The 13,595-nt window shown below is 36.7% G+C and overlaps 1 protein-coding gene across 1 annotated transcript in view; it reads left to right on the top strand.

Annotated features, from left to right (window-relative positions):
• The window catches only part of HERC1 (HECT and RLD domain containing E3 ubiquitin protein ligase family member 1), a 215,496-nt gene that overhangs the window by 56,744 nt on the left and 145,157 nt on the right, over window positions 1–13,595 (top strand). The window contains exons 4-10 of the mRNA XM_082852538.1: window positions 4,191–4,385; window positions 5,203–5,514; window positions 7,968–8,064; window positions 8,645–8,788; window positions 9,874–10,001; window positions 11,226–11,370; window positions 13,165–13,336. Of these exons, the coding sequence (XP_082708664.1) occupies window positions 4,191–4,385; window positions 5,203–5,514; window positions 7,968–8,064; window positions 8,645–8,788; window positions 9,874–10,001; window positions 11,226–11,370; window positions 13,165–13,336 (1,193 nt within the window). The remainder of the gene's footprint in view (window positions 1–4,190; window positions 4,386–5,202; window positions 5,515–7,967; window positions 8,065–8,644; window positions 8,789–9,873; window positions 10,002–11,225; window positions 11,371–13,164; window positions 13,337–13,595) is intronic.

The following is a 13,595-nucleotide window of genomic DNA, read 5'->3' as shown; positions in this document are numbered from 1 at the left end:
ACTCTGTATGACAGACTCTAGGTCTATCCACCTCATTACAAATAGCTCAATTTCGTCTCTTTTTATGGCTGAGTAATATTCCATTGTATATATGTGCCACATCTTCTTTATCCATTCATCCGATGATGGACACTTAGGTTGTTTCCATCTCTGGGCTATTGTAAATAGAGCTGCAACGAACATTTTGGTACATGAGTCTTTTTGAATTTTGGTTTTCTCAGGGTATATGCCCAGTAGTGGGATTGCTGGGTCATATGGTAGTTCTATTTGTAGCTTTTTAAGGAACCTCCATACTGTTCTCCACAGTGGCTGTATCAATTTACATTCCCACCAACAGTGTAAGAGGGTTCCCTTTTCTCCACACCCTCTCCAGCATTTATTGTTTCTAGATTTTTTGATGATGGCCATTCTGACTGGTGTGAGATGATATCTCATTGTAGTTTTGATTTGCATCTCTCTAATGATTAGTGATGTTGAGCATTCTTTCATGTGTTTGTTGGCAGTCTGTATATCTTCTTTGGAGAAATGTCTATTTAGGTCTTCTATCCAACTCTTAGAGGAAAACATAGGCAGAACACTCTATGACATAAATCACAGCAAGGTCCTTTTTGACCCACCTCCTAGAGAAATGGAAATAAAAACAAAAGTAAACAAATGGGACCTAATGAAACTTAAAAGCTTTTGCGCAGCAAAGGAAACCATAAAGAAGACCAAAAGACAACCCTCAGAATGGGAGAAAATATTTGCAAATGAAGTAACTGACAAAGGATTAATCTCCAAAATTTATAAGCAGCTCATGCAGCTTAATAACAAAAAAACAAACAACCCAATCCAAAAATGGGCAGAAGATCTGCTCAACTTTTATTCCACTCCCAGTAGTTTCTGCTCAGTATGAGGGCTCTGTCCTGGAAGGGAGTACTGGCTTTTCAGTTTCAAGAATTCACAAGAGCTAGACTGCTCTAGCTTTTTTCAAACTTCTCATCATGGGACCTTTGTACTTACGTGCTATCAGAGAGGGCAAACTCTTCCCAGTTGCAGCTGCTGTTCTTAGATTGGCTCACTGTTCTTTCTGGTGAGTACCTGATTGGTTGTTTTGGGGTTTTCTTATTCTGAGGTCTGTCAGACAGTCTTTGGCTTCCTCCTGCACAGATATTATTCCCATGCAGATTCTGTATTTGGTAGTGGTTTGTCTGCACCTGCTTATATTTTGGAGTTACCGGAGCTATGTTTGTCTAGTTTTATTGTGAATATTAAGTACAAATTTGGAGTTTAGCTTTCTATTTGTTTTGTGTAATGATTCCATGTTTAGAAAACTACATTGCTGCTGCTATTGTCATCTTTTCCAGAATTCTACGTGCCCCCCCCAGTTGCTTTTTTTTGTTGTTTGTTTGTTTTTTTGTTTGGTTTTTTTGGCCGCATTGGGTCTCTGTTGCTGCGCATAGGTTTTCTTTAGTTGTGGCAAGCGTGGGCTACTCTTCATTGTGGTGCGCGTGCTTCTCATTATGATGGCTTCTCTTGTTGCTGAGCACAGGCTATAGGTGCGCGGCCTTCAGTAGTTGTGGCATGTGGGCTCTAGAGCACAGGCTCAGTAGTTGTGGCATGTGGGCTTAGTTGCTCCGCAGCATGTGGGATCTTCCTGGACCAGGGCTTGAACCCGTGTCCCCTGCATTGGCAGGCGGATTCTTAACCACTGCGCCATCAGGGAAGCCCCTCCTCCAGTTGTTTTTAAAAAAACACATTTCTAAGTCTTGTGAACAGATTTTTTTTACCCCCTCTCCTCCCCCACCTTTGCTTCCCCCTCTCCTCTCCTCCCCTCCTCTCCCCTTCCCTTCCCTTCCCCTCCCCTTCTCCTCTCTTCTCTCTTTTTTGTGGGGGTCAGGGAAGGAGGGCTATTATTTTTTTAAGTCTTATTATAGAGCAGTAGTCCCTTCTTAAATATGGGGAATATATTCCAAGACCCCCAGTAGATGCCTGAAACCATGAATAGTACCAAACCCTATATAAACCATGTTATTTCTATACATACATACCTATGATAAAGCTTAATTTATAAATTATGTACAGTAGGAGAATATCCAGATTGCCAGCATCACAACTCTTGCACTTAGGGGCCGTTTTTAAGTAACATAAGGGTTACTTGAACACAAGCACTGAGATACTGTGGCAGATGAGCTGATAACCAGATGGCTACTAAGTGACTGCCGGGTGGCTAGCTTATATAGTGTGGCTATGCTGGACAAAGGGATGATACTCAGAACAGTATGCAGTTTAAAACTTATGAATTGTTTATTTCTGGAATTTTCCATTTAATATTTTCAGATGATGATTCACTGCCAGTAACTGAAACCACAGAAAGTGAAACCACGAATAAAGGGGGACTACTGTAATAGATCTTTAGATAAAAAATTCTAACCTACTTGGGCCCATCATCCTCCTTTTGTCAGCAGCAGAATTTCAGATCTCTTATTAGGGACTGGCAGCCTTTACTTATGCATATTTTGTATGTCCTCAAAACTCTCATCATGTTCACTGAAAATTATTCGTCTGACACATATATTCTATGGTTTTGGGTACTATTTAAAGATTCTGACTGAAATTACTCTATCCCTTCCCATTTCATGGTCTGGCAATATAATATATTGACTTTTGAAGATTCTTCTTTTATTGTTTTACTTGATTCAGAGAAAAACAAAAACAAAACCAACCCCTAAAAGGCAGACAACAAATTGACAACAGCTGTAGTCAGAGATAATATCTTTATTGTATGGGATTCATACAAAGTCAGTAAAAAAATCCATTAAACCCTAATAAATAAATGGGCAGAAGTTAGTTACAAGCAAATAGATGGAAAAACTTCAGTTCTGTTGATAATAAGGAAGTGTGAAGTTAAAAGAATACATCCTCTTTTTTCCCACTTTACTTTTCAAAAAAAATTTAGAGCATAATATTTATTGGTATGGGTGCAGTGGGACTGGTACTCTCACATAGCCCTATTCATTGGTTAGGGCAACTGTGATGGCAACCCTGGGTCCTGTGCTTTTGGCAGGGTTTTGAGGAGAGGGGAGGAGGAGAGGAGAAACCTGGATTTTTATAAAGCATTATGAATGGCAATAGACTTTACCATCATATTCAACACAAATGGTAAATAAGCCATGATTTTTTATATATCTATATCTATATACATATACAGATACGTATAGATATGTGTGTGAGTGTTGAATTGCTCTGGACCTTTATCGTTTTTTAAGACCGCCCTCATTTTATACATTGCTGGTGATGAAATAATATTGTAACACCAGTTTTGAAAGCAATTTGGTATAGTATGTTTCAGGAATCAGAAGATTGTTGTCACTTTTTGCATATAGTAGTCCCATGTCCGAGGTTCTCTAACAAGTGAAGTAATTAAAAATCTAGCAACAGGAGGAGGAGGAGGAGGAGGCCGCCTAGGCGGCAGGGAGTGAACCAGTGCCCAGGGCGAATCAATGGAACCCCCCCCCCCGACGAAGCCAGCCGGGAACACACTTCATTGCAGCCAAATAGCATTGATTATTTTCCTTCAAAAACAAAACAAAACAATGAAGTAGCCACAACTATATTCTTAAAAATGGCTCATATAACAAATAAGTAGAAAGAATCTCAGTGTCCTCTTAAAGGAAAATGCTTAAGCAAATTGTGATTTTTACATTAGATGGAATATTATTGGTTCAATTACGAAGATTAAGTAGACATAGAGAAAATTCTTCATGGCCCTTCTGTATCGTCACTTATGTATCCACTGTGATAACTATGTTAAAGAGCGTGTATATGCAAAACTCTGGAAGGCATATATAAAAAAAGATAGCATATATTGTATTAAGGTGATGGGATTATCAAAGGTAGGTTTTTTCCTACTTAGTTCTTCTATAATGGTATTATATGCGTTAATAAAATATTTAGTTAATAAAGGCTTGATTGTGTGTCTCCCCCTCCCCATTTTTGCCACCTTTGTTGGTATCTTTTAGTGATTTATTCTGCAGGAGTAAATAGTCTAGCCATCTGTGTTTAAGATTGGATGTGTTGCTCTTAGGTTATTTGAGCAGTTGAGATAGTTTTCAAAGAAGGAAAGTCAACAATAATTTCAGATAATATTTATAAAAATATCTGTACTAAGAATGTCTTGACTATTTATTGCATGTTTCTTATTTTAATAGGTTTGCAGAATGGCTTCTGATTACTCAAGAACGTGTGCTAGCCCAGATAGCATTCAGACTGGTGATGCTCCTATTGTTTCAGAAACCTGTGAGGTTTATGTTTGGGGGAGCAATAGCAGCCATCAGTTGGTAGAAGGCACACAGGAGAAAATATTACAACCCAAACTGGCTCCTAGTTTCTCTGATGCGCAGACTGTGAGTTCTCTGCATACCTTACAAATTGGTACATGACAGGGTTTGCTTTAAATAATGTTAAGAGTGGGTTTTTTTGTTTTTTGTTTTAATGAGTGAATGTTCTTGCTTGTTTCTTATCTATATTGTTTCTATACTATACTGCATCAGTTTTTTCATTTTCATAGAAAAAAATATTTTAAGTCCCTCATTTCCCTAATAGTGTTTCCAAGTTTTAAAAAGTTAAATTTGCATCTGGAGTTTTAAAAAGAATTATGAATGGCAGCAGACTTACCCTTATATTCAACACAAATGGTAAATAAGACTAAGTAAAAATTAAAATTTTCCCTTTGCCATATTTGCATTTCATTTTCTTATTATGATCACTTTTTTTACATTTGTAGCTAACTTTTAGGCAAAATGGAACTTTCTGTTTTATTATTTTCATTAAAACATGTTTTTCTCAAATGAATTTAGAATATATATTACATGGTTCTTGTTATAATGGACCCTAAGGAATTACAGGAAAATTTTCCTTCCTGCCCTTCACCAATTATATAAGAGTAGGCTAAACATTTTTCTTTGTTATTTCATTGAACCATGACTGGATAGATAACCTGAAAAGATAAAATATACATTAATTTGAGTTCAACAGTAAAGTCAACATGAATAGGCCATGAACAGTTTTCTTAGTTTTCTGTTTACTTCTTAATCTCTATGGATATTCATATTCTGTTTTAAAAGATATCCTTTGAGCCTCTTTGGTAAAATCAACTTAAATATTATACTTTGATTTTCACAGAAGCATTTTATATCTGTGATTCTGTTTGTTTGCTTATAGATTGAAGCTGGACAATACTGCACTTTTGTCATTTCTATGGATGGCTCTGTCAGAGCTTGTGGTAAAGGCAGCTATGGGAGACTGGGCCTTGGAGATTCTAATAATCAGTCTACTTTAAAAAAGTTAACATTTGAGCCTCACAGGTCCATTAAAAAGGTCTCATCTTCTAAAGGATCTGATGGTCATACTTTAGCTTTCACTACAGAAGGAGAAGTCTTCAGCTGGGGAGATGGTGATTATGGGAAACTGGGACATGGAAATAGTTCAACACAGAAATATCCCAAGCTTATTCAGGGCCCTCTGCAGGGAAAGGTATGTGCCTTCTTTTTGGATTTAAAAATAATTAGATGCACTGGTACTATGATTGCTATAATTGACAATATCTTTCAGATTTTGATTTATTCTTTCTGAAGTAGCCCACCCTCCCAACCCTTTTGGCTTATCTTTTGTATATCTGCTTGATGGTTTACAACACACTTTCACATTCATTATTTAATTTTAATTATTATAACAGCCTTGTTAAAGTAGTTATTATTTTCATTTCACAGATAGGAAACTGAGAATCATGCATTTAACAAATATTTATTTAGTACCTTCCAAATGCCAGGCAGTGTTTTAGGCATTAGACATATGGCAGTGAACAAAACAGACAAGATTCTTACTCTCATGGAGCTTTAATCTGTGGGCTAGAGATGATAAGTAAGCAAACACATAAAATAATTTCAAATAATAGTAAAAAAATTGAGTAATGTAATAGATACTAACTTTGGCTGGGTGTGATATTAGATAATGAGGTCAGAGGGTTCTCTTGGAGTAGGTGGCATTTTAACAAAAACTTAAATAAGACATTTAAAGTGGTTAAGTAACTTGGCCAAGGTCACACACAAATAAATGGTACCATTAGAAACTGAAGCTAGATCTCCTCTTTTTATTTCTATTTTACCTTTTCTTAAAGAAATGAAGCCATTTTCCTAACTTAAAATTATGTGCAGTTTTGTGGGTTCCTCCATTTTAAGATTCCTTTCTTTCTATGAATGTTTTCTTATATAAAAGTCTTTAAATTTAAAATTTTATTTTATACTAGAATTCAAAGTGGGACACTTCTTTCATGGGAGTTTGTCTGACAAAGTTGACTCTCAAATGAATTTTACTTTATTATAACTTTCAATGTTTAACTTAGACATCAGCCTCAAAGCAGTGAGCCTTGGAACATTCCACTTAACATCAGGGGGTCCTTGATAAGATGTTGAATATGGGACTCTAAGGAACTTCAGATAAATACTCTTTAAAGTTGTATTTTTTTAGTTTTTCTAGCACCTTTTTTCTTAATTCCCATTGTTTAAAATTTTCTTTACATATATATATAAATATATATACACACACACATACGTGTGTGTGTGTGTGTATATATATATATACACACATACGTGTGTGTGTGTGTGTGTGTGTGTGTGTATATTTTTGTTGTTGTTTTTGGCCGCACCGCACAGCTTGCACGACCATAGCGGTGGCCCAGTGAACTTCAGCCACTGCTATGAAAGCGCTGATTCCTAACCACTGAACCTCCAGTGAATTCCTTATTTATATTCTTTTAGTGTTTCATTTTATAATGGAAACATTGCCAGTTAAAAATAACTTAGTATGAATATCATGAAGGAAAAATTCCCAAAAAGTAAATTAATAATTTACAGATAAAAATTTCAGAGGTTCTTAGCATATTATTTAAAATGTAGTAGGTGCTCAGTATTTTTTATTTATTATTTTATTTACTTATTTATTTTTCTGTACGTGGGCCTCACTGTTGTGGCCTCTCCCGTTGCGGACCACAGGCTCCGGATGCGCAGGCTCAGCGGCCATGGCTCACGGGCCCAGCCGCTCCGCGGCATGTGGGATCTTCCCGGACAGGGGCATGAACCCGTGTCCCCTGCATTGGCAGGCGGACTCTCAACCACCACGCCACCAGGGAAGCCCTATTCAGTATTTTTAATTGAATCTAAAGTTTGAATTTTCTAAAGTGAGTTCTAATTTTTGGAGATTAAAAAATGTGGAGTTATTAGTATGGATATTTTTTCTGTTATCTTTTTTCAGCAGTTAGTGATTTTGATCAGTGTTAAAAGGTATAAATGATTTCCAAATTACGCTGCCATATACCCTTATTTCCCTGATTCTGCCCATAAACTGTGTAGCTATTTGAGGGTAAAGAGATACTATTAGGAGTTTAATTGATATAAGCTTATATCTTAGATCTTTCTTCATTGGTAGTAGTCAGTGTGTTTTTGAGAGTTAACCCTATTATGTAATGAATTTTTCTTGATTAGCCAGGACTGGAGGTTTTGTGTTAATGTTATATTTAAAAATTTTTCATTGTTCCATGAGTGTTCAGCCCCATCCAGCTCTTTGAGTAAAGAGTTGATTGGTGATATAGTATCGTTGCAGGTGATTAGATTGATGTATTTGGGGCAGGGAGGAGTGGGCGAGAGAGTGCTGCTAGCCTTTACAGTCTCTGTGTGAATTAAGAAAAGTTGTCCTCTCTGGGTAGAAGTCAGAGTTTGTGGCTTGGCCAACAGAGCTTAGGCTGTATTTCAGCACTTTCTTGATCCTTTATGCAGGCAGCCTTGTCCTGGGCAAAACCTCCATAACTGTATATGGCACTTCTGGATGAGTTGTGAATATCAGTATCTCTGAAGTCTCTCTGTATAGGATCAAATGTGAACTCTATGTTTTAGTATCTTGTGTTCATCAAATTCACTTTGTGTGCAATACAGGTAGTTGTTTGTGTGTCAGCTGGATACAGACATAGTGCTGCTGTCACAGAGGATGGTGAATTATACACTTGGGGTGAAGGAGACTTTGGAAGATTAGGTAAGATTTTTTAAAAATTGAAGTTAGTATCACAGAAAAATAGAAATGATGATGGTTACTGAGAAGTGGTGAGACTACATTTAATAGACCAAAGACTGTCATTTATTTTTGTTAGTTTTAAGCTCAGAGGAAGATAATTTTATATAGAGAGTACCTAGATTCTGGTGCTAAAATTTAAGATGTAATTAAATCTAGCAAGTATTTACTACTTTGAGCAGGCACTATAGGATTTCAGGGATAAGAAAGATATCATCCTAAAGTGATCCTGAAGTATGTTATCTAGGAGGTAGTGAAAACAAGTCAGCGTTAACGATACTAGACAGCATTAGATAAGTGCTGTGAGAGGAGCATAATAGAATGTTCTACTGATTCAGTGAAGGGACTGGGTATCTCATGTTGGGAGCAGCCTAGAAGATTAGATGAGAAGATACTAGAAATGATTCTGTTTTTCATATTTAATTGCACTTAAAAAATTCCTCAATTCTGTTAATAACTTGTAATGTTTATTCTACCTGTGAAGTAATGGCCTAAAGAAAAGAGCTAACATTATTTCTTTGTTGTTTTGTGTGTTTTATCCAAGGTCACGGTGACAGTAATAGCCGTAACATTCCAACGTTAGTAAAAGACATTAGCAATGTAGGAGAGGTTTCTTGTGGCAGTTCACATACTATTGCTTTATCTAAAGATGGGAGAACTGTATGGTCTTTTGGAGGAGGAGACAATGGTATGTAAAAAATTATTTATTGATAGCTTTGGCCTTTTTTCCTTGACTTTTAAAAAAATTTATTTTTCACTTATACAAGGCTGTTGTAGAAAAACTCAAATGTATATAGGTGAGCAGAAATTTTAAAAATTTAAATAAATTTTTCTTAAAAAATTTAAGAAAAATTTGCTCTAAGCATTGTTAAAATTTTGGGAGGTAAATATATATGCATTTATATAAATATGTACATATATTTCTACATAGATGTTTTAAAAAACCAAACAGACCTATATATACCATAGTTACTGTCTTACAACTTGTTTTTATCTAACAGTATCTTATGAATATCTTTCTATGTCAAGAAACATGGCTCTACATTTTTCTTTTCAGTGGCACAAAGTATTCTTTCATATGATTGTAGCAAAACTTACAAAGAAATTTATTATTGTTGAATATCTAGATGGTTTCCAATTTTTTTCAGTATTTAAAACAATACAGTGAATGACTAAATCTTTTTCTACTTCAGTCACTCCTACCAGTGATGCGAGAATGCTCATTTCCCCATATCCCTCAACAATACTGGCTATTAAAATTAAGATAATTAAAAAAATAGTTTCACTAGTGAAAATGGTTTAATCTGTATTTCGTCCTTAGTGAGGTTGTTGGCCATTTGTTTTTCTTCTTTGGTGATTTGCCAAGTTCTCTATTTGGTGAATTATTGAGTCTTTAAAAAAAAATTTAAAGTCATTATATGCATACACATTCTTGTATAAGGACGTGTTTATTATATCAGCAAATTTGAAGTTAGAAGTATGACCATTAAAGGGGAGAAAGACAGCAAATTAATTTTCCATATCTCTCTTAAAGTGGTTTTAATTGCTTGAAATAAAAATTCAGAAAACTATTGTTTATTGGTTTCTTGTAATAAAACGATTCATTTGTTAACATCCTCTGCTATTAGAAACTTAGAGCTTTCTAAAATGTGGACAATCTGTCAGGTTAGTGATGGAAATATTAATGATATTTATCAACATAGTTACTAAGAAAAGAATAGCATTTCTTTGAAACAAGTATATCGTTTAACTTGAATATGTTTGTTTTTATAGGCAAACTTGGCCATGGTGATACCAACAGAGTGTATAAGCCTAAAGTTATTGAAGCTTTACAAGGAATGTTCATTAGGAAAGTTTGTGCTGGAAGTCAGTCTTCACTTGCTTTGACATCAACAGGGCAGGTAGGACTAAGGGATGAGCATAAAAGGTTTAGAGTATTTCAGAGGACCAGATGACTAAAAAGTGATAATTGTATTTAAATTTTGAAGTTAAAAAATACATTTTAAAGTTAATCTACTGAAATGAAATATTTTCTCCTGTTTGAAGAAGTTGAGTATCTGAGAAGGAGCCAGGTTTTCTGACTGTGTGTGAGCCAGATAAACTTACTGTTAACCCCATGTTCTTTGTATTAAGATGGTTTTAAAAAAACTTTTAGCACTAAACACTGTTTAAACCTTTAAAAATCATGAATAGTGGGGGAAAGTGAGAATAGATCTTGCTGGAACCAGTGATATGAACTAAGAAGGCAAGAAGGTGATCAAAAGAGAGGGCAAGGAGAACATTTCCAGATGGAAAATAATCTGAGAGGGTTAGGTAGTTAGGTGTTTCTGAAAGAGGGTTACTCAGTCTTAGGATACTTAGAATTGTATAATCCCTTTATAAACTTGTGATTTTCTACATGCATATTTTGACTTCCCTCTGTTTGTTTGTTGGTGATGGAGAGGGTCCAGGTATGGTGATAGACTATAATTTTGCTCCTTAAATCCATCAGCGATGACAGTGAAAAAGTGAGCTGATCACTCATTGTTTCACATGTAGGAATCTATTATGTGCCAGGCAGTGGTATAAAAATGTTTCTGACATTCACATGGCAGATGAGTAGCAAAGCTGAAATTACCATATTATTTAATTATTTTTGAAAGACCGGAATGCCTTGACGTAAAAGATCTAACGCAAAACTATTTATCATTTTGTATTTAATTACGTTAGTCATTTGTTACAATGCTGGTTGCTGTCTTAAAATTTAAAACTTCTCTTTTACATCTTTCTCACTGTGAGTTTTGTGGTAGGAATCCATGAATTGAAGCCAAAAGATGCTCACTTATTTGATGTATAGCCACTGGCAAATCACAAACCTTCCTTGAAAATCACATGCTGCTTTTTTATGAGAGGGGTAATAACTTCTGCTTTGAATGATTATATAAGATAGATTCAACTTTGAATGATTATATAAGATAGATTCAAAGATTTCAACTTTGAACTGAAAGTTTCTGTAACAACAAAAAGTTATTATTTAGTATCAAACCACACTCTTATTTAATAGATTATATTTATTTTCTAAACAACGTAAGTTGTTAACCTACCATCTCAGAATATTATGTGTAGTGTATTTCTCTTTGTTTCAGGTCTATGCTTGGGGCTGTGGTGCTTGTCTAGGTTGTGGTTCTTCAGAAGCTACTGCACTGAGACCCAAGCTTATTGAAGAACTGGCTGCCACAAGAGTAGTTGATATTTCTATTGGAGACAGTCATTGTTTGGCTCTTTCTCATGGTAAGATCATTTGTTTTTAAAGAAATAGTATTAGGTTTTAAAGGCACTTTCAAGTTCATACCATCCTTTTTTTCTCCCCATTTTTCTTTGCTTTTTTTTGCCTTATGCGGGCCTCTCACTGTTGTGGCCTCTCCCATTGTGGAGCACAGGCTCTGGACGTGCAGGCTCAGCGGCCATGGCTCACGGGCCTAGCCGCTCCGTGGCATGTGGGATCTTCCCGGGCCGGGGCACAGACCCATGTCCCCTGCATCGGCAGGCGGACTCTCAACCACTGCCTCACCAGGGAAGCCCTCTCCCTATTTTTAACATACCAAGTTGGCTATGATTTTTAAAATTTTTAATTTATATTGGACTGTGGTTGATTTGCAATGTTGTGTTAGTTTCAGGTATACAGCAAAGTGATTCAGTTATACATATACATGTATCTATTCCTTTTCAAGTTCTTTCAAAACAACACAGTGAGGTAGGCAGAGGAGTACTTACCAACCCATGGAAAGACCTAGGTTGTTCTGGGCTGGGTGGAACTGGGGAAGGCGATGGGAAAGGAGTGCATATCATAAAGGATACCATAGTGTTGCTCTTCTGGGTAAACCAGGAATCAAATTTGGTGGTTGTCGTCATGGTAGGACACACAGCACGGTCCTTGAGAGGAGGGGGAGTGAGAGATTATGTGATGGGTGGGTCACCTCACAGAAGCATGACCTCCCTTGTCATTCATCCACAGAGTTTGTTTGCTTCCTCCTGCTCAGTCATTCTCAGCCTTCCAAGTTCAGTTCAAATAGAATTACCATATGATCTGGCAATTCCACTCTGGGTATATACCGAAAAGAACCGAAAACAGAGGCTCAAACAGATAATTGTACACCAATGTTCATAGCAGTGTTATTCACCAGAGGGTGGAAACAACTCAAGTTTCCACCAAAAGACGAATGGATAAATAAAATGGGGGTATATCCATAGAGTGGAATATTATTCAGCCTTATAAAGGAATGAAATACTGATCTGTGCTACAACGTGCATGAATCTTGAAGACATTGCACTGAGTGAAATGAAAGAACAAATATCATGTGATTCCACTTATATGAGGTATCTAGAGTAGGCAAGTTCATAGAGACAGAGCAGAGTAGAGGTTAACAGGCACTGGGAGGAAGCGGGGATGGGGAGATAACTGCTTAATGGGTACAGGGTTTCTGCTTGGGATGATGAGAAGTTTCTGGAGATGGATAGTAGTGATGCTTGCACAGCACTGTGAATGGATTTAATGTCTCTGAATTGTGCACTTAAAAATGATTAAAATGTGTTTTATGTTATGCGTATTTTACTGCAGTTAAAAATAAGTGAATGAATGATTGGTTGGATGGATGAGCAGATGGATGGATGAATAAATGAATGAATAAGAAAACTAGTTCAGTTCAGGGCTCATGGCCTACAGAAAGCTTTCCTGGATCCAGCCTGATTGGAACAGCCTGGGACATACTGTACTCTGATTATTAGTGCACTTGGCTGTCTCCACACTAAGCTGTGAGCTCCTGGTGAATATGGACCATGCCCTGTTCCACTTCATATCTCTGACTCTAACTAAAGGCCTGGCACATTGTGACAATTTGATAATTCTGTTTTAAATTAATGGATCTGAAAACATGGTGTGTTTGAAATGCATATTGTAGGTTTTAAATAAATGAAACAGGTATCACCTACAAAAAAAAAATAAAGAAATAGTATTAAATATTACCTTCCATAAATATTTTACATTGAAATTTGGCTTTTCTTTTGTTCTTTATGTTTTGTTTTTAGATAATGAAGTTTATGCCTGGGGCAATAACTCAATGGGGCAGTGTGGGCAAGGAAATTCCACAGGTCCTATTACTAAACCAAAGAAAGTGAGTGGCTTAGATGGCATAGCTATTCAACAGATCTCCGCTGGAACATCACATAGTCTGGCATGGACTGCTCTTCCTAGGGACAGGTAAATGTGCTCATGTTTAAAATTTCTTGTGTTTTAGGGCTTCCCTGGTGGCGCAGTGGTTAAGAATCCGCCTGCCAATGCAGGGGACACGGGTTCGAGCCCTGGTCTGGGAAGATCCCACATGCCGCGGAGCAACTAAGCCCGTGCGCCACAACTACTGAGCCTGAGCTCTAGAGCCCACGTGCCACAGCTACTGAAGCCCGCGTGCCTAGAGCCCGTGCTCCGCAACAAGAGAAGCCCGTGCGCTGCAACTAGAGAA

Source organism: Leucopleurus acutus (assembly GCF_964270905.1).
Source record: "Leucopleurus acutus genome assembly, chromosome: 1".
Classification (NCBI taxonomy): domain Eukaryota; kingdom Metazoa; phylum Chordata; class Mammalia; order Artiodactyla; family Delphinidae; genus Leucopleurus; species Leucopleurus acutus.
This window is presented reverse-complemented; position numbering and strand designations above follow the sequence as displayed.